The sequence below is a fragment of the Zalophus californianus genome, chromosome 6 (assembly GCF_009762305.2).
Source record: "Zalophus californianus isolate mZalCal1 chromosome 6, mZalCal1.pri.v2, whole genome shotgun sequence".
Lineage (NCBI taxonomy): Eukaryota > Metazoa > Chordata > Mammalia > Carnivora > Otariidae > Zalophus > Zalophus californianus.
Window position 1 is genome coordinate 85,228,376 of NC_045600.1, and position 25,036 is coordinate 85,253,411.

At 42.5% G+C, this 25,036-nt stretch overlaps 2 protein-coding genes across 8 annotated transcripts in view; one reads left to right on the forward strand and one right to left on the reverse strand.

The window, feature by feature from the left end:
* The window catches only part of TUBGCP4 (tubulin gamma complex associated protein 4), a 50,408-nt gene extending 25,905 nt beyond the window's left edge, over nt 1-24,503 (forward strand). Inside the window, exons 10-19 of one of the 3 annotated variants that reach the window (XR_003515879.1) lie at nt 5,977-6,027; nt 6,450-6,555; nt 8,253-8,360; nt 8,803-8,941; nt 11,325-11,502; nt 12,019-12,153; nt 13,633-13,749; nt 14,377-14,516; nt 15,203-15,551; nt 24,288-24,503. Coding sequence is in view for 1 of the 3 variants with exons in the window: in XM_027571767.2 (XP_027427568.1) it covers nt 5,977-6,027; nt 6,450-6,555; nt 8,253-8,360; nt 8,803-8,941; nt 11,325-11,502; nt 12,019-12,153; nt 13,633-13,749; nt 14,377-14,516; nt 15,203-15,215 (987 nt within the window). In the remaining 2 variants the exon portion in view is untranslated. Of the gene's footprint in view, nt 1-5,976; nt 6,028-6,449; nt 6,556-8,252; nt 8,361-8,802; nt 8,942-11,324; nt 11,503-12,018; nt 12,154-13,632; nt 13,750-14,376; nt 14,517-15,202; nt 16,581-24,287 lie in introns of those variants that run through there. The other 2 variants (XR_003515878.2, XM_027571767.2) reach the window with 2 other exon arrangements.
* TP53BP1 (tumor protein p53 binding protein 1) overlaps nt 16,719-25,036 on the reverse strand; it is a 95,827-nt gene continuing 87,509 nt past the window's right edge. For 4 of the 5 annotated variants that reach the window (XM_027571738.1, XM_027571737.1, XM_027571740.2 and 1 more), the window contains 6 exons: nt 24,535-24,750; nt 22,639-22,854; nt 18,863-18,957; nt 18,095-18,294; nt 17,450-17,595; nt 16,719-17,072 (listed from right to left, as the gene is read on the reverse strand). In XM_027571738.1, the coding sequence (XP_027427539.1) occupies nt 16,885-17,072; nt 17,450-17,595; nt 18,095-18,294; nt 18,863-18,957; nt 22,639-22,854; nt 24,535-24,750 (1,061 nt within the window). In that variant the 3' untranslated portion in view covers nt 16,719-16,884. Of the gene's footprint in view, nt 17,073-17,449; nt 17,622-18,094; nt 18,295-18,862; nt 18,958-22,638; nt 22,855-24,534; nt 24,751-25,036 lie in introns of all 5 variants that reach the window. The other variant, XR_003515876.1, reaches the window with a different exon arrangement.

The window sequence follows — 25,036 nt, forward strand, 5'->3', positions numbered from 1 at the left end:
GTCAGAGGCTTAACTGATGCAGGCGCCCCCTAGTTCAGTGTTCTTAAGTGAATTGTGCTACATCCACCAACTTAGATTGTGACCAGTGATTTTTCAGATGTGTGTCTGTGCTGTGGCTTAAAATAAAATTTGGCTCACAGGTGTCTGATAATGTGAGATGAGATTTTTAGTTTAGTCAGCTGTTTTGTTTACTATATTAGTGGTTCAACTTCGGCTGTGCATAGCATTGCTTCGGAAAATCTTAAAACATGCCACCTGTATAAGTCCTCACCTCCAGAGCTGCTGACTGGTAGATCTACATCGGGAGGGAGGGAGTAAGTACTTGTATTTATACCATCCAACTAGACAACCAACAAACAAACCACTGCAGGTGATTTTGAAGCATACCCAGTGCACTGCAGGATCTAGAACTGCTAGGAAGCTTAGCATCAGATATCCTCACAATGGAAGTATGGTAATCTATTGTGAATATGATTTCCTTTTCCAGTCACTGTCTCAAAAATTGTAGGCATGGCAGATAGCTATAATGGAGACAGAATATTAGATCATAAGGTGACATTTAGGTTTCACTTCATTTGATTCTTTATGGGCAAGTAAATATTTATACTCTCTAGAATACATGCTTTTGTCCTGTCATAATTTCAAGATAGGGGGCTGGTCCTTTCATCTTATTTTATTAAATCTGTTTCTGTTCTTTTATTATTCTTGTGATAACTCTGGAGTTAATTCATGGAGGAAAGTAAAAATCTTATTGAATGAATAATACAAGATTTCAAATTTGTTTTTCTTGTGAAATTCTGAAATGTGGATATTGGTAGAAATTACATTTCCAGTTTGTAAAAATGATAGATGAAGAATGGAAGTTCAGACTCATTGAAGTTTTTTACAATTGTAGTTAATAGGCCTTTTTTAAAGGTATCCTCTCTTTTTTTTAAGGTATTCTCTTAAAATAACAATTTCTAGTAATGAAAATAGAGTTTACTTTTCAGAAGGAAAAAGGTGGGGAGTGTCTTAGAAATACATCATACTCCTCCCCTTTTGGTTTTCTCTTTCTCTATTTAAGTATACATACTATATGAATTTATATAAAGTTCAAAAACAGTTAATATAAAGTTTAATATAAAAGTTCAAACGCAGGGGCACCTGGGTGGCTCAGTCAGTTAAGCATCTACCTCTTGATTTCAGCTCAGGTCGTGATCTCAGTGTCATGAGATTGAGCCCTAATTGGGCTCTGAGCTGGGCATGGAGCTTGCTTAAGATCCTTTCTCTCCCTCTCCCTTAAACCCTTCCCCACCTGACTGTCTCTCTCTCCAAAAAAAAAAAAAGTTCAAATGCAGAACTAATCTGGTGTTAGATGTCAGAAGAGTATTTGACCTTAGTCAATGGGAAGGACAGGAAGAAGGCTTTCAAGGTGCTGGTTATACAGGTGTATTCAATTTGTGAAAATTCTCCAAGCTGTAAACTTACTATTTGTGTACTTTTCTGTATATTTTTTAGTACTTAAAAGATTTTGAAAATTAATTCCTAGATATTTGTTATTTTGATTTTTTTTTAGTTGGTTACTGTTTTTACGTAGAGAAATGGCAGTATTAATTTTTGTGGGTTAATCTTTTTTAAAATATATTTTATTTATTTATTTGACAGAGGGAGAGATAGCGAGAGCAGGAACACAAGCAGGGGGAGTGGGAGAGGGAGAAGCAGACTCCCCACTGAGCAGGGAGCCCAATGCGGGGCTCGATCCCAGGACCCTGGGATCATGACCTGAGCCGACGGCAGACGCTTAACGACTGAGCCACACAGGCGCCCCTTTTTTTTTTTAGTTCTAATAGTTTGTTGATTCTGTTGATTTTTCCAAGTAATGATCATATCATTTGGAAATAATGAGTTTTACAACTTCCAATTTTAGACTTTTTTTTTTCTTACAGTCTTGGATCTCTAATACTACATTAAACAGCTGGAGTGATAGTTGATATAAACCGTGTTAACCACTGGAGGCGATAATGGGCATTTTTGCTTTGTTGGCTCTTAAAGATCTTGCATTGACAGTTTCTCTATTACTCTAATGTTTGCTGTAGGCTTTTGGCAACATAAGTTTATCAGGTTAAAAAAGTTATCTTCTTTCTAGTTTGCTATGCGTTTTTATCATAAATAGATGTTGAATTTTATCAACTGCTTTTTCTATATCAATGGTGGTGCAGTTTCTTGCTCTGGGTTCTTTCTCTCCTTCAGTCTACTCATAGGGTGGGTAAATTCCCGGTTAGATTTTCAGTTGTTGAATCTTCCTGAGATAAACTGTACTTGAAAACACGAGGTTGTATTTTTTAATACACTGTTGGATTTGGTTAGCCAGTATAATACTTGGAATTTTTGCATCTACATTTACTAGTGAAATTAGACGATTCTGGTTTTATTCCCATGTGGTTGCAGAAAAAGACTGTATAAGCCTCATAAAATGAGCTAGGTATCTATCACTTTTGTTTTTTCTAGAATAATTAAGATAGTTGTTACTGGAAGTTTTATTGAATTTACCTGAAAATTTATCTAAGCTAGGTTTAAGAAGGGGAGATCTTGGGAGAGCCTGGGTGGCTCAGTCGATTAAGCATCTGACTCTTGGTTTTGTTTCAGGCCATGATCTCAGGGTCTGGGGATAGAGCCCCACATGGGGCTCCACGCTCATCAGGGAGTCTGCTTGAGGATTTCTATTCCTTTTCCCTCTGCCCCTCCGCCCACATGTGTCCTCTCTCTCTCTCTCTCAAATAAATAAATAAATATTTAAAAAAGAGGGGGGGAAGGAAAATCTTTACCAATTCAGTGTATTTAAACCTACGTTAGTCTGTTCAAGACCTTTATTTCTTGTACCAATTTTGGTATTTTCTACTTTTCTAGGAAGGCCCATTTCATCTAGATTTAGTTTTTTAGAAAATCTGTAGCTATTTGTTTTACTTTGTATTTTATTTTAACCTTTCAGTGTTGAATCTTACTAATCTTTTCGAAGAACCGGCTTGTGTTTTTATTACCCTATTTTTTCTTTATCTTATTGATATCTGCCTTTATTATTTTTCTTCCTTCTTGTTTCTTTGAGTTTTCTGTTACTCTTTGCTAGTTTCCTGGATTGAAAACTTGACTTTTCTATTTGTAACCCTTGCTTCCTAGGAAATATATATAAAACTTAACATATTGCTTTGAACTTGTCCCACAAGTTTTTGGCATGGAGTATATATATTATCATCCTGTTCTTAAATAATTTTTTATTTTCTTTCTGATTTTCTTTTTAACCCCAGGGATTTATTTTTAATTTTTATTGCAGTATAGTTGGAAAACACAGTCTGTAGATAGGTCCTTTGGAGTTGATTGAGGCTTCCATTATGGATTAATGTAGGGCCTGTTTCTTGTTTTTTAGTTCTACCTGTGCTCAGAGAGTATAGATTCTGTGAGTCTAGAGTTCTGTGCATGTTCTAATATCTCATTTCCAAGCTGTTTGTTAGGCATGTGCATATTTGTAATGAATATATATTTGTTTTTCCTTTTATGTATATATAATGTCTTATCACTTATATATATTTATTTCTATATAATATATATATTTAAATTTTTTTTTTTTTTACTTAAAATCTCTTTTCTTAGTTAAGATCATTACCCACCTCTCTTCCAGGTCATTATTTACCTCAGATCTTCCATCCTTTATTTTCAACGCTTTTTACCTCCCTGCCCCCAAGCAACCAGTGATCTGCTTTCTGTCACTAGAGATTAGTTTGCATTTTCTAGAATCTATATATATGGAGTCAAACAGTATGTACTCTTTTGGGGGAGGAGATGGGTCAGGCTGCTTTTCCTCATGATTATTTTGAGATTAATCCATGTTGCATGTATCAATAGTTTATTCCTTTTTTTAAGCTTACACAAAATGTTCCTATAACCATCATTAATATTATTTTAAACATTTCTCTAAATGCATTGCTGAATGGTAAACATATCCCTGTACTTGAGCACTCCTTTCATAGCAATTAAGTACCACTTTTATAAATACCGTTATTACAAGTGTTTATAAACACTTCTCTAAATGCATCATAGACGAGCTAGCACACCCATTCCCTGAAATAACTCTTCTCAAAGTATCCTGAACATATTTTTTTTAAACTTTGTCTTATTGAGGATCTTTATTGATCTTTTATTGAGGATCTTTATTACATGTGTTTTCATTTTTTATTTATTTTTCACTGTTAATACATGTGCTTTTATTTTTTTTAATCAAAATGTATTTGATATATAACATTGTATAAATTTAAGGTATTACATACAGCATGTTGATTTGATACATTTATGTATTCTAATAAGATTTTCATTGTAGGGATAGTTAGCACCTCTATTATAGCACATAACTATCATTTCTTTTTTGTGGTGGGAATAATTAAGATCTAGTCTCTTAGCAAATTTGATTATAGTACAACTTTGCTGTCCATATTCACTATACCATGACTTAGATCTCCAGGACTCACTTACCTACTAGTTGCAAGTTCGTACCCTTAAAAAGCATCTCCTTATCCCCCTACCCCGCAGTCCCTGGTAACCACCATTTTACTCTTTGTTTTTATGAGTTTGGCTTTTTTGGACTCCACATATAAATGATATCATGCAGTATTTCTTTCTCTGATGTATCTCAGTATAATATGCTCAAGGTCCATCCATGTTGTCACAAGTGGCAGAATTTCCTTTTTTTTCATGACTGAAATATATATATTTCATTATATATCACATCTTTATCTGTTCATCCATCATGGACACTTAGTTGTTTCCATATCTTGGCTATTGTGAATAATGCTGCAGTAAACATGGGAGTGTACATATCTCTTTGATAATCCTGTTTCATTTCCTTTGTGTATATACCCAGAAGTAGAATTCTGAATCATATGGTAGTTCAATTTTTAATTTTTCAGGAACCTCCATACTGTTTCCCATAGTGGCTGAACCAATTTACATTCCTACCAACAGTTCCACATCCTTGCCAACAACTTGTTACCTCTTCTTGAACCATTCTAATAGGTGTGAAATGATAGCTCATTGTGGTCTTGATTCGCATTTCCCTGATGGCTAATGATATTGGGCATCTTTTCATGTACTTGTTGGCCATCTGTATGTCTTCTTCGGAAAAATATGTGTTTAGTTCCTCTGCCCATTTTTTAATTGGATTGTTTGTGTTTTGTTGTTGTTGTTATTGAGTTGTAGGACTTCTTTATATATTTCAGGTATTCCTTATCAAATATGTGGTTTGCACATATTTTCTCCCATTCTGGAGGTTGTCTTTTAAATTTGTTGTTTCTTCTTATGTGCAGAAGCTTTTTTCTTTTTTTAAGATTTTATTTATTTGATAAATAGAGGGAGCATGAGCGGGAGAGGCAGAGGGAGAAGCGGACTCCCCACTGAGCAAGGAGCCTGATTCAGGGCTCAATCCCAGGACCCTGGGATCATGACCTGAGCTGAAGGCAGATGCTTAACCGATTGAGCCACCCAGGCAGCCCCCCCCTTTTTTTTTAAAGATTTTATTTATGGGACACCTGGGTGGCTCAGTCAGTTAAGCGTCTGCCTTCGGCCCAGGTCATGATCCCAGGGTCCTGGGATCGAGCCCCACATTGGGCTCCCAGCTCAGCGAGGAATCTGCTTCTCCCTCTCCCTCTGCTGCTCCCCCTGCTTGTGCTCTCTCTTTCTCTCTCTCTGTCAAATAAAATCTTTAAAAAAAATAGTGTACAACTCAGTGGTTTTTAGTATATTCAGTGTTGTGCAACCATCACCACCATCTAATTCCAGAACATTTCCATTTCTTTTTTTTTTTTTTAACTTTAAACTATCCCTTCATTCTTGGGATTAACTCAGCTTGGTCATAGCATATATTCTGTTTTCAATATATTGCTGGATTTGTACAAAACCATTCTTGATAGAACTTTTCTTTGGAATGAAATTTTGTCCCTGTTCTTTTCACAGCATCTCTGGAAGCTGATGGTGGAAGAATCAGATTTACTGGGTCAGCTGAAGGTAACAGCTTAGCTGTCTTTTAATTCTTAAAATGATGCTGGTGGGCAGTTACTTTATTCTCTAGGCTCTCCTGAGAGCATTGGTTGCCTGTATCCAGACTTCCAGAGTGGCCTCACATGTTTTCATCCAGGAGGGCAAACTCTCCCTAATATTACACATGTACTATAGCATAAAGGTTTGGGTGTTTACTTTCTTCTGGGAGAACAGACTTGTGTTGCCAATGAATAAATGACACTAAAGACATACCAGTTGTCCTGCCTTGAGGAGTTGCAAAGTATGCCCATGTGAAATGCCCAAAGCCTGTATCCTTTTGTAGGCTGGGCTCACACTGATGAGATTAGAAACTTCATGTATAATGATGACAATGAGGAGCTCCTGGCCCTGCTAGATTACTGAATTGTAAATTGAAATTCTTTCCGCAGATCATTAAAGATTTTTACCTTCTGGGACGTGGAGAACTGTTTCAGGCCTTCATTGACACAGCTCAACACATGTTAAAAACACCACCCACTGCAGTAACTGAACATGGTAATTGCCCTGTGGGCCTGAGAATTACCAGTTGACTGATGTTGTAGGGTGTTTCTTGATAGCTGCTGAACCGTTCAGTCTGTTCCATGTAAGAGCAGCCTGGTGAGTTAGAGAGCAGTGTTTTCCAAAGATGGAAGGCCCATCAGGTGGGCTGCACACTGAGGTCATTGGGAGTAGCCTCTTGATCCTTCCTGGAAGAGTGGGTGTAAATCAGGTGTTTTATCAGCTTATTTCCTTATGGGACATATCGCTATTTATTGCCACTTGTATTTGAATTCTTTAGGTTGTGAATGATGGAAACCTAACCTGAACTAACCTAGGTAGAAAAGGGGAATTTATTTGCTATTTTATCTGTAACTCCAGTGGGATAGGAGTATAGCCGGACTTCAGAACAACTGAAACTAGGACTTGAATATTGCTAGAATTCTCTTTCTTACCTTATCTTGTCTGTGCCTCTTCCATGCTCTCTCATGGCCTTCCAGGCCCATTTGGAAACATGGCCAGCAACAGTTTCCAGGAACCACCTCACAGTGTCTACTAGAAGAGCCAAATCCAATCTCTCTGGTAGCAAATTTTAAAAGATTCCAAGAAAGGGTTTTCATTAGCCCTGTCCAGATCATACACATACCCCCGCATGAAAGATGTCAGACATTAAGATACGCCTACTTCAGTAAAGTGTTCACCCATGACTAATGGGAATGATCACCATTCCCATTCAAACTACATGAGGAGAGGGCACCTGGGTGGCTCAGTCGGTTGGGCGTCTGCCTTTGGCTCGGGTCGTGATCTCAGGGTCCTGGGATCGAGCCCCGCATCAGGCTCCCTGCCCAGTGGAGTCTGCTTCTCCCTCTCCCTCTGACCCTCCTTCCTGCTTGTGCTCTCTCTGTCTCAAATAAAATCTTTAAAACAAACAAGCAAAAACCAAACTACATGAGGAGAGTCAGGAAAGGATTAGAATCAAAAAAAGAAAATGGGGGGAAACCAACAGGGTTACCTTTCTTCCTACTCTATAAAACAATTGATGGCCACTATACTCGCGTAAGACTTTTCTCATTGCAGATATGAGAAAACCCAATTCAAACTCATGCAAAGAGGAAGAAAAATGTATTGATTCTGATAACTGAAAAGGTCAGAGGATGAAGGCTTTAGGCAAAGTCTGATCTGGTGGCTCACATGACGCCTTCAGGACTTGGTGTCATTCTGTCTTTCACCTCTGCCTTCTTTCTCGGACAGGCCTGCTCCATATGGTAGCAAGATGGCCTCCAACCAAGCTCACATCCCACTAAGTCCCTCTTTATCTTAAAAAAAAAAAAAAAAAAAAAGGCTCTACTCTGAATAGAGCCTCTGGATTGGCCTGGCTTGAGTCATGTTCATGTCCCTAAACAAAACAGTGTAACAAGGTAGAGTATTATGTTCCATTTGAGCATGCCTGGGTCACTTGCCTACCCCTAGCATCAGGTATTGTCAACCCCACTGAACCACTTGGATAATACTGGGAGGGATAATTCTCCAAGGGAAATTGGGTGCTATTATCAGCAGGAGAAGGAGGAATGCATGCGAGGCAGGCAAAAGCAGCCCATCTCCACAGCGTCCTATGGTTAGCATCAGGCAGGCTGGAGCAGAAGTGGAAAGCCAGCAGTATCTGGGTCTGTCATGTAGCCTAATGTTCTTGTCAGCCCATGTGCTCCTTCTTGCAGATGTGAATGTGGCCTTCCAGCAGTCCGCACACAAGGTCCTGCTGGACGATGACAACCTTCTCCCTCTGCTGCACTTGACAATCGAGTATCACGGAAAGGAGCATAAAGGTTTGCCATTCTTTCTTGCATCTTTCTGCTCCTCCTGGTTCATCATCTGTTCTCCCATCAGTGCTTCCGCCCACCTCCACAGAAACCATATCATTTTGGACCTTAGAAGTCATCTTGTCTGGGGCCCTATTTTATACGGGAGGAAAGGGAAGTCCAGAGAGGCTAAGTGGGATGCTCAGGCCATGGTTTTGGTTTTGTTTTCGTCCTGCTGCTAGAATGGTCTCTTTTTATTTACAGCCACCAGACTTTAAGGCTGAAAAAAATCTGAAAGACCTCCTAAGAGAATCTCACATAGACTTTCCTTGCCTTCTTCTGCAAGTCCCCTTTTTGTCGCCAATATGCTTCTGACACTGCAGGCTTGAGTGAGCACTCACCTCATGAATGTGACTCACCTTGTCAAAGCCCTGGTTCTAGATGAACAAAGTGTCTTTTCTCTTAACAGATGCTGCTCAGGGAAGAGAAGGGCCTTCTCGGGAAACTTCTCCCCGGGAAGCCCCTGCATCTGGCTGGGCAGCCCTAGGTCTCTCCTACAAAGTACAGTGGCCACTGCACATTCTCTTCACCCCTGCTGTTCTGGAAAAGTGAGTATTTCTGAATTTCTCATTGGTAAATATGACCTGACTTCCAAGGGTAGAAATGATCAAGGAATAGAATTGGTGGGAGCAAGACAACCACGCAGCTGGTGGTTGTACACAGTCCGTAAATCAGAGGCTGCAAACTCAGATGCCTTCGTGGACTGGACAGAAAACCTTAGCAAGTGAAGCTGTGGACACGAGGCTGTTGGGGGCTGCTGGGTGCTGGGTGCTGGGACGAACAGGAGGGTCAAACCCTCGAATCATCAGTGTGGTGGTGGTGGTTGTGTGCATTTGTTGTTAAAAATGGCTTTTATTTTTTAAGCAATCTCTATACCCAAAGTGGGGCTTGAAATTACAGCCCTGAGATCCAGAGTCACAGAGGCACCCCTGTTGTCATTTTTGAAGTTGCAAAGTCAGCAGTTTACAGCCTGCGAGTCTGTGGCCTCTGGAAGGTGCAGTCTTGGGCGCCACATGGAGAAGCTGGCTGTGGGTAATTCCATCAGGCTAGCAAGTTTCCTCCCTAAGACTTTTGTAATCTTGTGTTGATCTACCTGGGAAGACTTTCTAAGCCCGAGTGTTTGCTGTGGACTTGAGCCACTGCAGAGAAATCACCTTCTTACCCAGGGAGAGACGGTGGGGATGGCTAAGCTGGAGTGAAATACAGGAGCGGGACCAACGTAGTAAGAGGCTCTTGGATCAGCTTTGTTCTTTATCCTGAGGGCCTGCCAGGTGCTTTTGCTCCGTCAGAACCTCATGTCCCCAAGCGAAGGAAGCAGAGCTCTAGGGGAAGGGAGGCTGGAAAAGCGTGCTTGGCTAGTGGTCGCCTGTGGAATCCGTCCCCACACCATTTATGAATCTCTCAAATCCTGTGCTGGCCCCTGCCATGGTTGGAGGACGGCAGCCGTTGTGCTCCGGCTGGAGGAATGGAGGAAAGGGAAATAAATGAACAAAAGGGCCTCTCTTCATCTCTCTGCTCCTGTTCACAATCCTCTCACCTTTTTGGGTAGAGAAGCTTAGGGTATGAGAGCCTAGGCATGAACTGGAGAAGACGAGGCTGGTCGAGGGAGATTTCTGTGGCAGGTGTAGAGCCCACAGCCCACCTGAGGAAGCTGCACGGGCCTTGTCCGTGAGCCTTCACAGCTCCCAGTGTCCCACAGGCGAACATTTACGTCCTCACCTGATACACTCTGAACACCCTGGAATAAATCAATCTCCGATGTATTTTTTAAAACTTTGTATTATGAGAATTTCCAAATATAAACAAAAGTATGGACTCTAATGATCCCCCACATGTACATTATCCAGCTGCAGTAACCATCAACATGCTGCTTGTTCCCTCTCGTTTTCGCTAGAGCCTTATGCAGCAAAGCCCAGGCATGTCATTTCACTCTATCACTATGCAATTCAGAAAAGGCATGTTTTTAATGTAATTACAATGCAGTATCACAGCCAATAAAATTAACAATAAGTCCTTATCTGATATCTGGTACAGATTGAAATTTTCCCAGTTAGCCAAAAATGCCTTTTTATATTTCGGTTTGTTCAAATCAGAATCCAAACAAGGTGTACTATTTTTACTATGTTGTTCCATTAGAAATAGATGATTTTAAAAACCCAGATTGGTTTCTGCAAGTCTGCCTACAAACAAGTAAATATATCCAGTTCCACTAGGAATCAGCTGTTCTTCCCATGTGTGTTCTCAGCGTGGGGCTCAGCATTAGGCAGCTAGCCCCTGAGCTTGCCGTGACGCAGGAGTTAGGGACCCCTCAATTGAGTTCTCTTCTTTAGGACAGAAGATCAGATTAACTGAAATCCTTGCTTCCTAACACATTTTTATTATTGGTCCATGCAAGACCCTCCTTCCTTCTTACACATACACCGTAAAACCACTTCCCAGCACAGAAACTGGAACACCGACAATAATGGTCTTTCCCAGTCTCACTCCCTTGGCTCCCCCAGCCCTAGGTCACCACTCTCCCCCAGCCATGTTTTCTGTCCTTTTAATATTTAGTTTTATGACATTATGTATATTCCCTCAAAGTACGTTTTTTTCCTACTTGGTTGTTCTATTAAACATTATTTTATTATTATTAAGCCTTATTTAAAAAGTGTATAAGGCTATATATAATCTGAGATTTACCTTTTTTATTCAGAATCCTATTGCTAGGAGCCATCTTGGGTTGTGCAGCTGAAGCGCATTCATTTTGACAGCTATGTAATATTCCACCATATAAATAAGCCACAGTAAATTCATCCCTGGCTCTAGCCATTCTCCTTTCCTTCCTGCCTTTTGGGGGACGGGTAGCAGGCACAGAGTCCTAGGGTGTGTCATGCAGGTGAGGTGGGGAGTGAAGTTGTATTCTTGAAGAGCCTGACGTTTCTGTCCCAGGTACAATGTTGTTTTCAAGTACTTACTGAGCGTGCGCCGGGTGCAGGCTGAGCTGCAGCACTGCTGGGCCCTACAGATGCAGCGCAAGCACCTCAAGTCCAACCAGACCGATGCAGTCAAGTGGCGCCTAAGAAATCACATGGCATTCTTGGTGGATAATCTTCAGTACTATCTCCAGGTCTGGGCCAAGGGATGAATAGGAGGAAAGGGTATGAAGAAGAGTCTGGGAGGTTGGCAGGGTTTACTGAAGAGGGACTGCAATCCTACATTGGATGAAATGTTGGGGGTTGAGAAAATTCACAGATTTTATCACCGGGCGGGGTTTCTTGGTGGCATTTGAGAGGAAAGTGGGAATAAATGGAAGGAGAATGAGGAGTTTGGGGTTCTTGTCAGCAATGCAGTATTTAATTCTTGCTGATTTGACCCTCATTTTTAGAGTTGGCTAGAATGTCTGGAATCTGTAGGACTTAACCAAGTCAGTCGGTGGAGGGGATCTGCCAGAACTTTGGAGGTTATTAGGCATTAGGCAGGTAACTTTCTACAAGGCTAAGCAACATAAGGGAGCCTTTGGTCAGCTTTAAAGTGGCTTGAATAGGAAGGAGAATTTCTCTTTCATACTGTCAGGCATCTTAATGTCCTTGAGTGCTTAGAATGTTCTAGGTCCTGAAAGTATTTGTGTGTCACTGCCCATCAGGTGGATGTGCTGGAGTCTCAGTTCTCACAGCTGCTGCATCAGATCAATTCTACCCGCGACTTTGAAAGCATCCGATTGGCTCACGACCACTTCCTTAGCAATTTGCTGGCTCAGTCCTTTATCTTGTTGAAACCTGTAAGTAGGGCTGTTAGTTTCCTCAAACTGCTTCTCCCCTGACTGTTCCCTTAGATCCCGAGTTGCCAGGATATGGAAATATCATTAAACAATTGCTCAATCTCCATTTTCAGACCTTTTTCACAACTTAAAGCAAAATTAAAAGGGAATGTTAAAAGGGAACTTAAATGTCTGAATTTCTGAAATATTGTATCCTAGGGATGTGGTAAGTAGCTATAGAAGAAAGAATATGTGCTGAACCCTCAAAGGGAAGGATTTAATTTAAAAGACCTTTCTGACACCACAGAAAGACTAACGAAAAGCATATATAGTACTTACTTTCTTAGCAATCTTTTGGATCAGGATCGACCAGTTGGGAGTTGTTTTCAAGGAGAAGTGGAGTAGTGTCTCCCGGTGTATTTGTGTATGTACATCTCCTTCAGGGGAATTCTTCTCAAACTTGGCTACACATGGGAATCACCTGGAAGCTTTAAAAAATCTGGGACCCCGAGCACTTAAATTAGGATCTCTGGAGTGAAACCCAGGCACTAGTGTTTTTTAAAGCTCACAAGTGCATGCCAATTCCAGAATAGAAAGCGGAAAGGTTGAAATGACCCCTCATAGTTTCTCTGATTATATAGGTTGCATAGATTACACTTCATCTCTGATGTCAGCCAGCTGTTCTCCCTCAGTTCTGCCACACCACAAACTCTACAGCCTTCTCTTTTGTTCCTATTCGGAGCTATTTTTGCTGCACTAAAGGAGAGCTGGTTATATAGATGCCACTCCCAAGAGTTCTTTCTGTGAACTGACAACACCAAAAGCCGTTGTGACAGGCAGACTGTCCTCATATGGCATGAGCGCATCCTTGGGAAAAGCAGAAGATCAGTGCAGGTGGTCACCATTAAATATTTATTGAGTGCTTACTGTATGCAAGGCACTGGGGATACAAAGAGGTATAAATCATGGCTCTGCCCTTAAGGAGCTCACAATCTAGTTGGAGAAACAGAACATACATACATACATACATACATACACACACAGATCAGTAACAACACAGGTGGCCTGAACAGAGGCCAAGAGAACAGTACAGATAATAGAGAGAGAGAAGCAGGGGGTCACTAAAGGCTACATGGGGAAGGGAGTGCTCCACGGAGGTGGAACGTGAACTGGCATTAAGGAGAGGATCCCGGCTATAAGGAACGACAGTGGAAGCAAAGCTCAGGGCAGGAGCACACTTGGTGGGTCCCAGAAACGATGACTGGTGTGACGTGTCTACAACGGAAGTTTTGTGCAGGGGTGACTCAGAGAATGGTAGCATCTTTGCCAGGAAGGGAAGAGTTTGGTTTACACTTGTTGCATTTTGAGGGGCCGGCAGGACTGACCCGTGACATTGTCTCTCCTGAGGTCAAAGAATGGGAATAAGGTAGCTCTTTGTTTTCCCAAATCTTTAATTTCATACATGTTTTCTTTTCCTAATACCAACTGTTTCCTGGGTAGGTGTTTCACTGCCTGAACGAAATCCTAGATCTCTGTCACAGCTTTTGCTCGCTGGTCAGTCAGAACCTGGGCCCCCTGGATGAACGTGGGGCTGCCCAGCTGAGCATCCTGGTGAAGGTGAGTCGGCCTGGCTGTTGGCAGTATGCAGCCCTGTCCAAAGGGAGAGGTTGTTTTGCCAATAGGGAATCATGATCTTTCGCTCTGTGTCAATAAAGCATTTCCCCAATACATAATGTACACACAGAAATAACAAGATACAAAGATTAAAATGTTGGTATCAGTTCATTTTGAGGCAGATAATTATGTGCCATCTCAGCATTCAAAAATAGTTCAGCCGTGAATAGTTTTTCAGCCCACACACATGCATTGGCTTTTTTCTCACATTCTCCTATCCAACCTCCTTCCTTCCTTGAGCGAACTGTTTCACTGGGATTGTAATTATCTGACTCTAACAAAAACACGCAGGCTCTCCCCGGCTCGAGTATAAAACAGAATATATTAATTTGAAAACGGATGCTAACTTCCTACTGAGAATGGGAGTGTACTTCCACAGAAAGTCATGCTATCAGTGGACTCGGTACTAAGAAGAACTTTTAGGAGCTAAGAGAAGCGAGGCTGTGGGAAGGGCAGCTGGTGCTGTAGAATTTTGAGCAAGAGTTTTTCAAGGAGCTCCCCCCTCCCGCCTCACTCCACACAGACAGTTGGTGAGTCTGAGAGGAATGACAGCCCGACTCCTCTCTGCAGGGCTTTAGCCGCCAGTCTTCACTGCTATTCAAGATTCTCTCCAGTGTTCGGAACCATCAGATCAACTCAGATTTGGCTCAACTACTCTTACGACTAGATTATAACAAATATTACACCCAGGCTGGCGGAACTCTGGGCAGGTAGGAACCAGCCTTGGGGAAGTCTGTGGCGTGTGTGTGTGTCTGTCTGTCTTTTTTAACAAGTTATGTGTGTGTGTCTGTCTTTTTTAACAAGTTATAATTCCAGAGCTGAGAGACGTTAGCCACTGTCTCATCCAAATGGCCTCATTTTATAAACAAGGAAACTAATTAAAGCTCAGAGAGATAAAGGGGTGTGTTTGACCATCTTTATTAATTTTAATGAAGGTTATTTTCTAGTAAAAGCCATTGTCATAGTAAAACACTAAAACTCCTGATGCCGAGATGGGTTTTTAGTTGGCTGGAAGAAAGAACTGGGAAGCGGAGTGGCTGTGGTCGGTTCCCAGGTGACATTAACCAGCTCTGCAGCCTCAGGCACCCTGCCTCCCTGGCCCCCAGCCATGCCAGGGAAAGGTGATCGCCCCTTCTAATTCTTAGCTTTTTAATCCAATAGATTCAGTGGTGGTTGGCTTTTCTCAGAGGTCTCTTCTGTTTTTAAAAAGCACTTTATTGTTCTTTCTCTCTCAGATGTCCTCAAGCAGATATTTCCTAAGTGATTTTAGCAAAAAAGTCAAAGAAAATTGAGTTTTAGAAGATGACACGTAGATCAGAGGCTGCCCTGACTCCTCTTTCTTTGAAGAAAATCTTAGGAAAGCATATTTGATGAGGCTTTTTCTTTTTTTTAATAGTTTCGGGATGTGAAAATACCTGGTTCACAAATCAAGTCTCTCACCACATTCTCAAATCTGTGACAGAAGATTCAAAACAGCCCACTCTCTAGCCACTCAACAAATGCCTGCAGCCTACTGAGGGCCCTACCTTTTCCCCCTAGAAGCTACTACTACTGAACATTCGTGGGTACAAATCCCTCCCCTGTGGAATGGTCTGCCCCGCCACAGGGGAGCTCTTGCCTCACCCACCATGGAGGGCACGTGGTGACCTTGCAAGACCCACTACACAGAGGACATCTGTTGGACACAACCATTTGCTGAGCACCTACGAGGTGCCTAGGTACTGTTCAAGCTGCGAGAGATAGCAGTAAGTAGTAACTTCCAATTATTTCAGACTGGAAAAAGGGCAATTCTAGCTATGGACAATGTATTTAAAGTATTACTACTATTTTAACAAAAGGGGTCCTTAAGAAAAAGCCTGAAGTCAAATTCTTAGATTTCAAATATTGAAAACTGCGAGTCTAATTATCCCCTTTTGGAAGAACCACAGGAGTTAAGGTTCCCTTGATCTGGCCCAACCATTACTGTAATTATTAATGTTCATCTTGGTGTGAACCAAAATAAGCGTTTATTGAACAACTCCCTCTATATGAAAAAAGAATGCAGCATTCCGGCCTCAGTCTGTAGCCAGTGATTCTGGTCCTTATCTCTGTGACAGAATATCCTCTACCGCACACTGCATCCTGTTTCCTACAATTGTGTGATGAAGGTGACTCCTTCCACTGCTGTCTATGGAGAAGTTAGCAAACTATGGCCCGCCACCTGTTTTTGTGAATAAAGTTTTATTGGAACCCAGCCACACTCATTTACCTATTGTCTATGGTTGCTTTCATGCTATCATGGCAAAGGTGAGTATTTGTGACACATCAGATGGTCCAGAAAGCCTAAAATATTTACTGACTGGCAAGAGAAACTTTTTAACTCCTGCTTCAGAGAATGAGAGGACATCAACAGGGATGCTGCTAAGGGTAGAGAAGGAATAGCTTCTAGTAACCGTGACAGCAATAATAGTTATAAAACTGGACCTCTGGCCAGAGCTTCTAACATTTCCAAGTGTTGTCGCTGTGTTTCCCGTGTTTATCCTTGCAGAAAGTCATCCCATCAGGCTTATAGTCACTGCCCTTTCACAGCAATTGGGGCTTTTTCCTTTGTAGTTCTGAGTACAGTACCCACAGGTCAACTCAACTCTAAAAAGATTTTTTTTAATTGCCAGGAAGTGTCCCATTCCATTCAACTTTTGCTACATCTATTGATCTGGGCCTACTGTAAAATCGGGTTTTTGGAAGTATCAAATTTTAGCCCAGGATAACCTTTTGACAAAGATGCCACAGAAAATTTTAAAAATTCACTTATTTTCCTTGGCTAGCTGTCCTCCTACTCCAAGCCTATTGGAAACCGCAGAGAAGGTACTATGTTTGTCTTGCTATTTGTTCTGCGATTAGGTTCAAAGAAATGGATGAAGAAATCCCAGTTATTACAACCAAAGAGATTCAACATTTATTTTATCATAAAAGTCCATCAAATAAAACTATATACAAGATCCATGCAAGGAGTCCAGTTACACACAAGACACATTTAAAACCTGGTTAAAACACAATCTCCACAACAGCAGGGAATAAAATCATTAAGACCAAGTATCCTTAGTGAGAAACATAATCATGTTTATATTTTGGATGCTGCTTGAATCCAATTCTCTCCCCAACAATGAGGCACTGGATCACCCACTCTTGTGACACCACAGGCAGCTGCAAAGCTTCAGCACACTTCAGCACCGAGGCTGGGCATGAGGGATCCGTCACCACCACGTCAAATACCCCTAACGCAATATCTGCAGGAAGCAGGGGAAGGTGAGGGAGGAGAGGAGACTCAATTTAGCCTTCCATTAAAAAAGATGTGCTTCCTAGCCAGTATGTCGCATTGTGCCCAAACTGAAGCCTTTTATGTCAAACAGTGGTACTGATCACAACCAAAAATGAAAAGTTATAATCACTATATGCTAACCTTATAGATATAGATACACCACTGGACACCAATAGAAGCATCAACAGCCCAGTGCCTCACTCCTAGTGGCTCACCTCTTGAAGGTGTGGTACCTTTCTTCTCTTAGAAACATGGATAATGTCAACCAATGAGACCACAAGGCCTAACACCTATGGGTCTAAGGACATCCTTGAAGCAATAACACCACACACACTTTCCAGGTACCTTTGTTATGGGCACTTGAATGGTGCTGCTTCACGGAGGCTGCCCCCCCCGTCATGAGGATCTCAGACCAGAGCTCCAGGAAGTTCTGCTGTTGGTCTGACACCAAGAGTACCTTCAGATTGTGGAAAGGGTTTTCACGGGGTTGCCTACGGAGGAGTCAGAGACACAGCACCTTGGAATTGGAAAAGACCTTAGCATGACAGATGACATCCAACAAGAGCCCTTCTGCAAAGGGACTTTGGCACCTGTGAATGTTTTCCAAAGCCTTGCATTAGGGCACCACTCCCCTTCTCTCCTGTGAATCATGTGTATTCTCTGGGATCCTAGCCTTCTAATTCAGCAGTTCTGCTGTCCAGTTCCGTCCGGGGACTGACAATAAAATGCCTTGCTTAAAACTTAGTCCCTTAACCTTAAAGGTCGAGGCTACTAAACCTACATGGAAATCCTCACACCTTTTCAAAAAGGTCCTTAACCAGGATACCTCAGGAACATAAACTAGATGAACTGCTGAAATGAACTCACTCAAATTCTCTAATTTATCCTATGACGATTCTAGTTTCTAGAAATACTCTCACCTAGATTCTCCCCCACCAAGAGCATGCTGTCTTCCTCCCTACCATCCTAGATGGGCTCTCAAATACTCACCAATCCAGAATTCTTTGCTCCTCAAGGCTGTACCCAGCAGGCAGCAAATAATTGCGGTAATTCTGGAGTTGGTTGGCATGGCAACTATCATGGACCCAGACATGAGACACACAAGGAATCCCACTGGCAAGGCACAGGAAATACTTCCGGGTTCGACAGTGCTGATCCGCAATTAGGAGACACTGGTAGGCTGTATTACACTGGAAGAAAAGGAACAGAACCAACGGGTCTGGTGACTTCTATAGAAAGCCCCTGAAGAGCACCCCTGAGTCGCAGGGAACAGATCTGAACACTTCCAAATACTACCCAAAATGGGGTTGAGCCTATCCTTCTGCCCAACGCTTCCTTTCTCAATGAAAGGCCCAAGTGACTTCCCTAGATACTCTCCCTGCCTCAACTGCAGGTTTTTCTGGGGGCCTGAACCCTTAAGGGACAACACAATCGCAGGTATTCAACCTTCCAGGCTGAGAATCAGCGACACTGATTAATTAATTAATTTTTATAGGGATTTTATAGGGATTTAATAGGGATTTACTATTAAACACAAATTTTAATCTGCTTTTGTCCCAGAAACATAACGACAGCCTTTAACAAACAAGGGTTCTAATCTCTCCTCCTTACACACAAGTAAAAATTCTGTTTCATGCAAAACCTTGTAGCGGTTTCCCAGTGCCTGAACTGTCTACCTGGTGTACCCAACCTCCCCATCCCCTCCCTGTCAGGCTCTTCTCACCCCTCCCCTCCAGGAAGCGACACGAAACTCCTCACCTGGGCTTCATTGAAGTCTTCAAGAATATAGCCAGCTCCTGCTCGAAGCTGGGATTCTGTATACTGCTTGTTGAAAGGAGGAATTTCTAAAAATTCTATTTAAAAAAACAGATAACCAAGATCATAATTACTAGTTGGTTTCTTATTCGCTCGCTCCTTTAAGCCTGCTTCTTACTGCCTCCTTTTACACTCCCCCCCCGACTATCTCTATAGTACTATATCCCAAAGACAGACCGATCAAAGGCTTTCCCATGGGTCAGAAAGAGCTCTGTCATGAGGATTACAAAATCCTGCCAAAAGAAGGGATAAAAGCAGAAGGGGTGGGGAAGATGAGAAATGGGGTGGGTCCTAGACCTAAAAACATCAAAGATTTCTATACTGAGTCATGGGACTGTTAACAGGGATGGACACACAACCAGTTCCCATGGTGAGGTATTCCAATTTGAGTAACCCTTACCATCAGGACGCTGTCCCTTAGGTCTACCCTCAATCTCTCCTGCAAACTACGCCCATTTCCTCTAATTCTGCCGGCTTGTGGAGACGAAGAGTAGCTGATTAAGCACTTTTTCTAACAAAGCCTTCAAACTCCCCCTTCATCAGCATTTTTACCCCCTATACACTAAAACTTTGATGAACCAGAATGCTCAAAGTAATTAGGGTTTCTAAAATGTAACTGGTTAAGTGAAGGTTAGCCAGAAAAATCCTATTTCAACCTTTTTATTGAAAACTATCTACCTTTGATGATCTTGAAGTACCTCAGGACACTGAACATCAATGACTGCATTACAGTCTTGAGGGTGAAGTAGAAGTTATGAGAGATGAGGCTGAAGCTGTAATGACCCTAGGCAATTAGAAATTGCTTCTTTTGACCAAATATCTGCTCCTCTCATATATAAATAACACATTAAAAAAAGAAAAGAAAAAAGCAAGACATTAGAGATTTTAGTTAATTAGGACTTCTGAGAAATTAAGTTCTAATGAACTTATCACAAATAAAAAACCCAACCAATTTCATAAGAGTTCAGTGCCAGGACCACTCCCCATCCCCCTCATGCCCAGTGGTAAACGCCGGCACAGCAGACCCCTGGCAGAGAGGCCAGCCCTGTGGTGCCCTCCCTGCCTGCTGGAGCTGCCTGGAAGTGCAGGGTGCCCCACACTCAGGCCTCTACACCTCCGGGTAGGTCTGACTGGCCAGCCCATTCACCTTCATTGCTCTTCTCTTGACCAAGCATCCTCCATGTTCCTCTTAAAATGAGACTCAAACTGGAAACTCTAAATGGTTGTAAAAAACTCAAAATATAGCAGGACTGTTTCTCAGTCTTGTCACCACATCCTGTTGATCCATCTCAATATACCTCGTCACAATTTTTAGTACCAACACTCTACTGCTGAGCTACTGCCAAGGCCTCGCATGGTCCTTTTTCCCAAAACTTCAATGTTATGTCTGCTTAATCCAGGTCTGTTTCTAGTCCTGACCTATTTAGATTTTAATCCCCAGTTATATTTCCTTGCATCTGTGTAATCAAATATTACCCCACCTAGGCAGTAGTCCACTCCTCTACTTTTTCTTATTTTGGATTTAATTTTCTTTTTTGCAGCTTATGAGTGGCCCTGCCCCACCAGAGGCTAAAATGAACAGGTTTTTAATTCCATCATCTAAATCAAGGACAAAGGTACTAAATGAACCCAACTGTAGAATCAAATCCCCATGGCTGATAGGTCCCTGATGGTATGCCTCCCAACAATACCAGGTGCCATATTCTTAATTCATTAATAAATAGGTCTCATTAAATGGATTAAAATATTTTATGAGCTCCTGATCTAAAGCAGCATCTAAGAAATTCCCATTTTTCTTGAAAACTGTTAATATTGTTAGGAGACTGTTTAAGTAAAAATGTCTTCGGGCTTCTTGAGATTGAGGGACAGTCAACATGCCAAAAATATCAAGGACTTTGGTACTGTTGGGCAATGTCCAATGATAAAGGAGCAACATAAAACAGACATGTTCACTATAACCACATTTTCCATAAGAAACCTGGAAATCAGGGCACCTGGGTGGCTCATTCGGTTAAGCATCTGCCTTTGGCTCAGGTCACGATCTCAGGGTCCTGGTATCCAGCCCTGCATCGGGCTCCCTGCTTAGCCCTGCCTCTCCCTCTGTGTGCTGCTCCCCGACTTGTGCTCTTTCTGTCAAATAAATAAAATCTTTAAAATAAAAAGAAACCTAGAAATCTCCCTAAAAAATGCCCAGTTTCCTCATTTAGACAAGGCCTACCTCCCCTCACTTTTTGGTTACAAGGTTGAGATTAAAAACATTTGATATCTCAGCAATGGAGGGAATTTTTATGAGCTGAGCTTATTAATCTCACACAGGGTCACAGATTTTTAAGGAAGTGGACCATCTGCATCTCATACCAAAGCTGGCTTTCTTGACCATGCTGTACCAACCCACCAATAAAACATCTACAGAATTGCCTTATGAAGTCCTGGTCTAGTGAAGGGCTAGGAGTGTGTTGGAGAATAAGGAAGGTCCAGAGTCTAGCAACACTGTAAAAGCAAAAGAAAACAAGACCACAAACACTGTTTTGATGCCACAACACATTTCACACAATCCTCAAGGGACTCATTATGATCAAAGTGAAACTACACTCTTGGCTAGGAAACTCTTCATATACCTTATCTCCAATGATACTCATCTCAATTCTGACAAAAAAGGCTGGGTGCACACTTAACCTTGAAACCCCACACATACCACACCTGCTCCCGCATGCCAGAGCCACTCTTAACCAATCACTCTGTTTATGCACCTTCCAAACAGCATAAACCCTAACTGCAACTCCCCAACCACCCCTCCTACGTCCCTACAGACCTCCACATGGCTACGGTTGGTGAGATAGAGTTTGGGTTAGTTAGCAAAGAGTCATCACACACCTGAAATGCCAACCATCACAGATCTGCAATGCTGCTATTTTATGATAACCGTGGTCCCTGATTCAATTGCCTCTTGCAAGATTCAACTCTAACCTGCAGAACACCATCCCATCTGGACCTTTAGCTTTCACACAAACATCTGGATGCTGTTGAGTCACTTCATAGTGCATACGTTTGTATGTGACCATTTTCTTCCCTAGAGCACACTCTTTAGACAGTTGAAACAATTTTTACCTCTCCCCACTACAGCCTTCACTCAAACCCTATGTAACAGACAATGTAGAAATGCAATATATAGATGTAGTTTAAGGTTGAAGAGAGGTACAAGAGTCGAAAAGGTTTAGAAGCTGTTTCTCTGTAATGACCCTAGGGCTCTGGGCACCCTACATTCTCAGTCTTGTGCTCAGACCTCAAGAGACTGAACTTAAGCCCCGACGTGGGTTTGCTCTAGCAGTTGCCCCTAGAACACAGATGGGAAAGCAGCAGGGCATTCAGAAACTTGACAGATCTGGATGACTGTAGTAGGATAAAACGAACAGGGGTTCTAGTCCCAAGTCTACCATTATTGCAGAAAAAAGTAATTATTTAACCTCTCCAAGCTTGTTTCCTCATCTGTAAAGTGGATGATAAGATCTATCTCCCACCTGCCTCACAATGTTGTTTTGAGGAATCACCAAGAGGAGTTTTGTGGAAACAGTCTGTAAATCAAGAAGCAGGGCTCGTTCATTTTCCCTGACCAAGATCCCAGATGCCACTGGCACTGCTTCCTTTACAGGCTCATAAAGTGAATGGAAAGGAAGAAAATGCCCAAGTGTCAGAGCCCCCAGGGCTTCCTAGGGACTTACCCTCCTCTTCCTCACTGCTTCCTGTAGGACCGTCCGGCAGTTTGGAGCGACTGGCCAACTTGTCACTGGTTGTGGCCATGGTGAGAAGAAAAGCATAGCCCAAAAACAAGGTCTTGTTGAGGGGCAAAGGCCCTCTCTGCTCTTCTAGGGCAGAGGGTTCACCCATGTTGTCTCCACTCTCACAGGGGCTCACAAACTCTCCTGCCCCCACCGCCCCTGGAAAGGACAGAACACAGTTACTAGAAGGCTACAGACCACCGCCTGGGCACAACGGGATGGGTAGGCAGTGTCCTGATCAACTTTTTTGAGCTACTGACCAAAGACCATTAACCTAGGACTCAATAACCTAGGACCCAATTTACAGTGTAGAGAAATTTAATGTATTTAAATTTTACAGTCATGATGATGTATACATGATTAAATAAAAATCAATTAGTATTGTTTTTATACAGCAAAGCCAAATACTTCTGAGATCATATGAAGAAAGTGGTGGTTCTAAAACAAAGCTTAGGTAAGAATGAAAAAATATTTGGAAATCTTCTGCCCACTTTCTCTGCCCAGTGCTTGGAATTCCCCAGGATATGTGATATTTTGAAACAGCCCTTAAAAACAGACAACAACAAAAAGCCCACTTTTTTTATTACCGAGAAATGTCCCTGGCAGATACTCCCACCCTATCCCTGACCCTCACCACAATGGTGCACAGAATACTTGGTAATAAAGTGTTCTTACACGCTGATGGAGCTCCATCAAACCAGCCTGCTTCAACTGTACGAGTTTCCAACCCCTGGGGGTGGGTGAGTGAACCAGCCAACCCAGGACTCCCAGAACACCCATGCTAGGAGTGCCCCAATAAGTCCTCAAAAAGAAAACAAATACCTGATTTGGAGAAGCGGAATCATAGTCTCATTAGGAGGCTAAGATGACAGACAGATCATGCCTCCCTAAAACAAAACCAGCAGGAGGAGAACAGTCTGCTGTAGCATGTATAAGCCTGGACTTGAAAGTCAAACTGCCTGAGTGTGAATTCTGGATTACTAGGTCACCTTGGGAAAGTTAGCCCACTTTGCTGTGCCTCAGATTCTTCAATGGGAAAATGAATTCTAGCACCTATACCTCATAGGGATTATTTGAGGTGGTATGTGTGAAGCACTCAGTTCCATGCCTCACGTAACCTGAAAACAACAGAAGCGTGAGACAGATATGGAGAGGACACAACCCAAATACATAGCAAACAAAAGTTCTGGTGCCAGGACAATGTAACAATCAACGAAGTCCTTCAGTTTGCTGCACTGAGAGGGCTCCCTCAGGGCAGACACTGAAGACTTTACCCCTGTGTCTCTAGAACCCCAATGGCTGTGAATGAATCATAGCAGAGGCTCTGTAAACAGAGATGGATAAATTCCTGTTAATATGAAGCATGAGGGACTGGAAAGCAGTTGTTTGGGGAACAGTACAAGGAGGGGAGATGCAGAGTGAGGTACTAGCTTTCAATAGGAAATCTGGGAGAGCCAGAGGACCCTGAGGGCAAGAGAGGGGGAAGCAGAGCCTCCTGAGGTAGAAGATGGTACCAAGGTAAAGGAAGAGATGTTAAGACCAATTGCACCAATTTTGAATCTGCTTAAATTCAATACTTCTTTCCCTCTTAGAACCTACTCAGAAGTCAATGGATGTTTCTAATCAAGACCTCATCTCCTATCTACCTCTACTGGACTCTGCTGGGAGATGCATAAAGGTGGATGCAGTCAGTGAAGTACCACCTAGGGCTTGTGTAGGACCCCATCTTTGTAGCCAGGACAGAGGGGCCATCCCCCCTTATCAGGCTGCAGCTCCCCAGCAGCTGGCCCTGCAGTCCACAGTGGTCCAAGAGAGAATGAGGCAAAAGGGAGCACTTACCAGGTCTCACAGTGGCAGACTTCCGGCCTCGCTTGGCAGGGGACCGTTCCTCTTCAGAAGTGATCAGTTTTCTTTTGCCTGAGAGAACTCCCGAGGAGGCACGAGGGCTTTCTGTGGTCTTGCGGGTAGGGGTTGTGCTGCTGCTGCTGGAGGCAGTGGGGGTGGCCGGGGAGCTGACATTGCTGCGCCGTTTCCGCTTCCCTTCCACCAAATTGTCTAGGATAGGATAAGCCAATGGTTGGTCAACTCCCATGGTCCGAGGCCCTGCTCTTCAAGATTAGCTGGGCAGAGCCTGAGTTAGAGATCACCACACCCTTTCCTCCACCTCCCCCGGGGACAGAAACCTCTTTCCAAGCCACCATCATTTCATTTCGGTCTCAGTCATGACTGAAATATGTCTGGCCCCCTGCAGAACTGGGGAGGCCAGAAGAATCTGAGGACTTACTATCTTGTCCCAGGAAGGAAACAGAGCTAGGCAGTGGCTCCAGAAAACGGCAGCTCA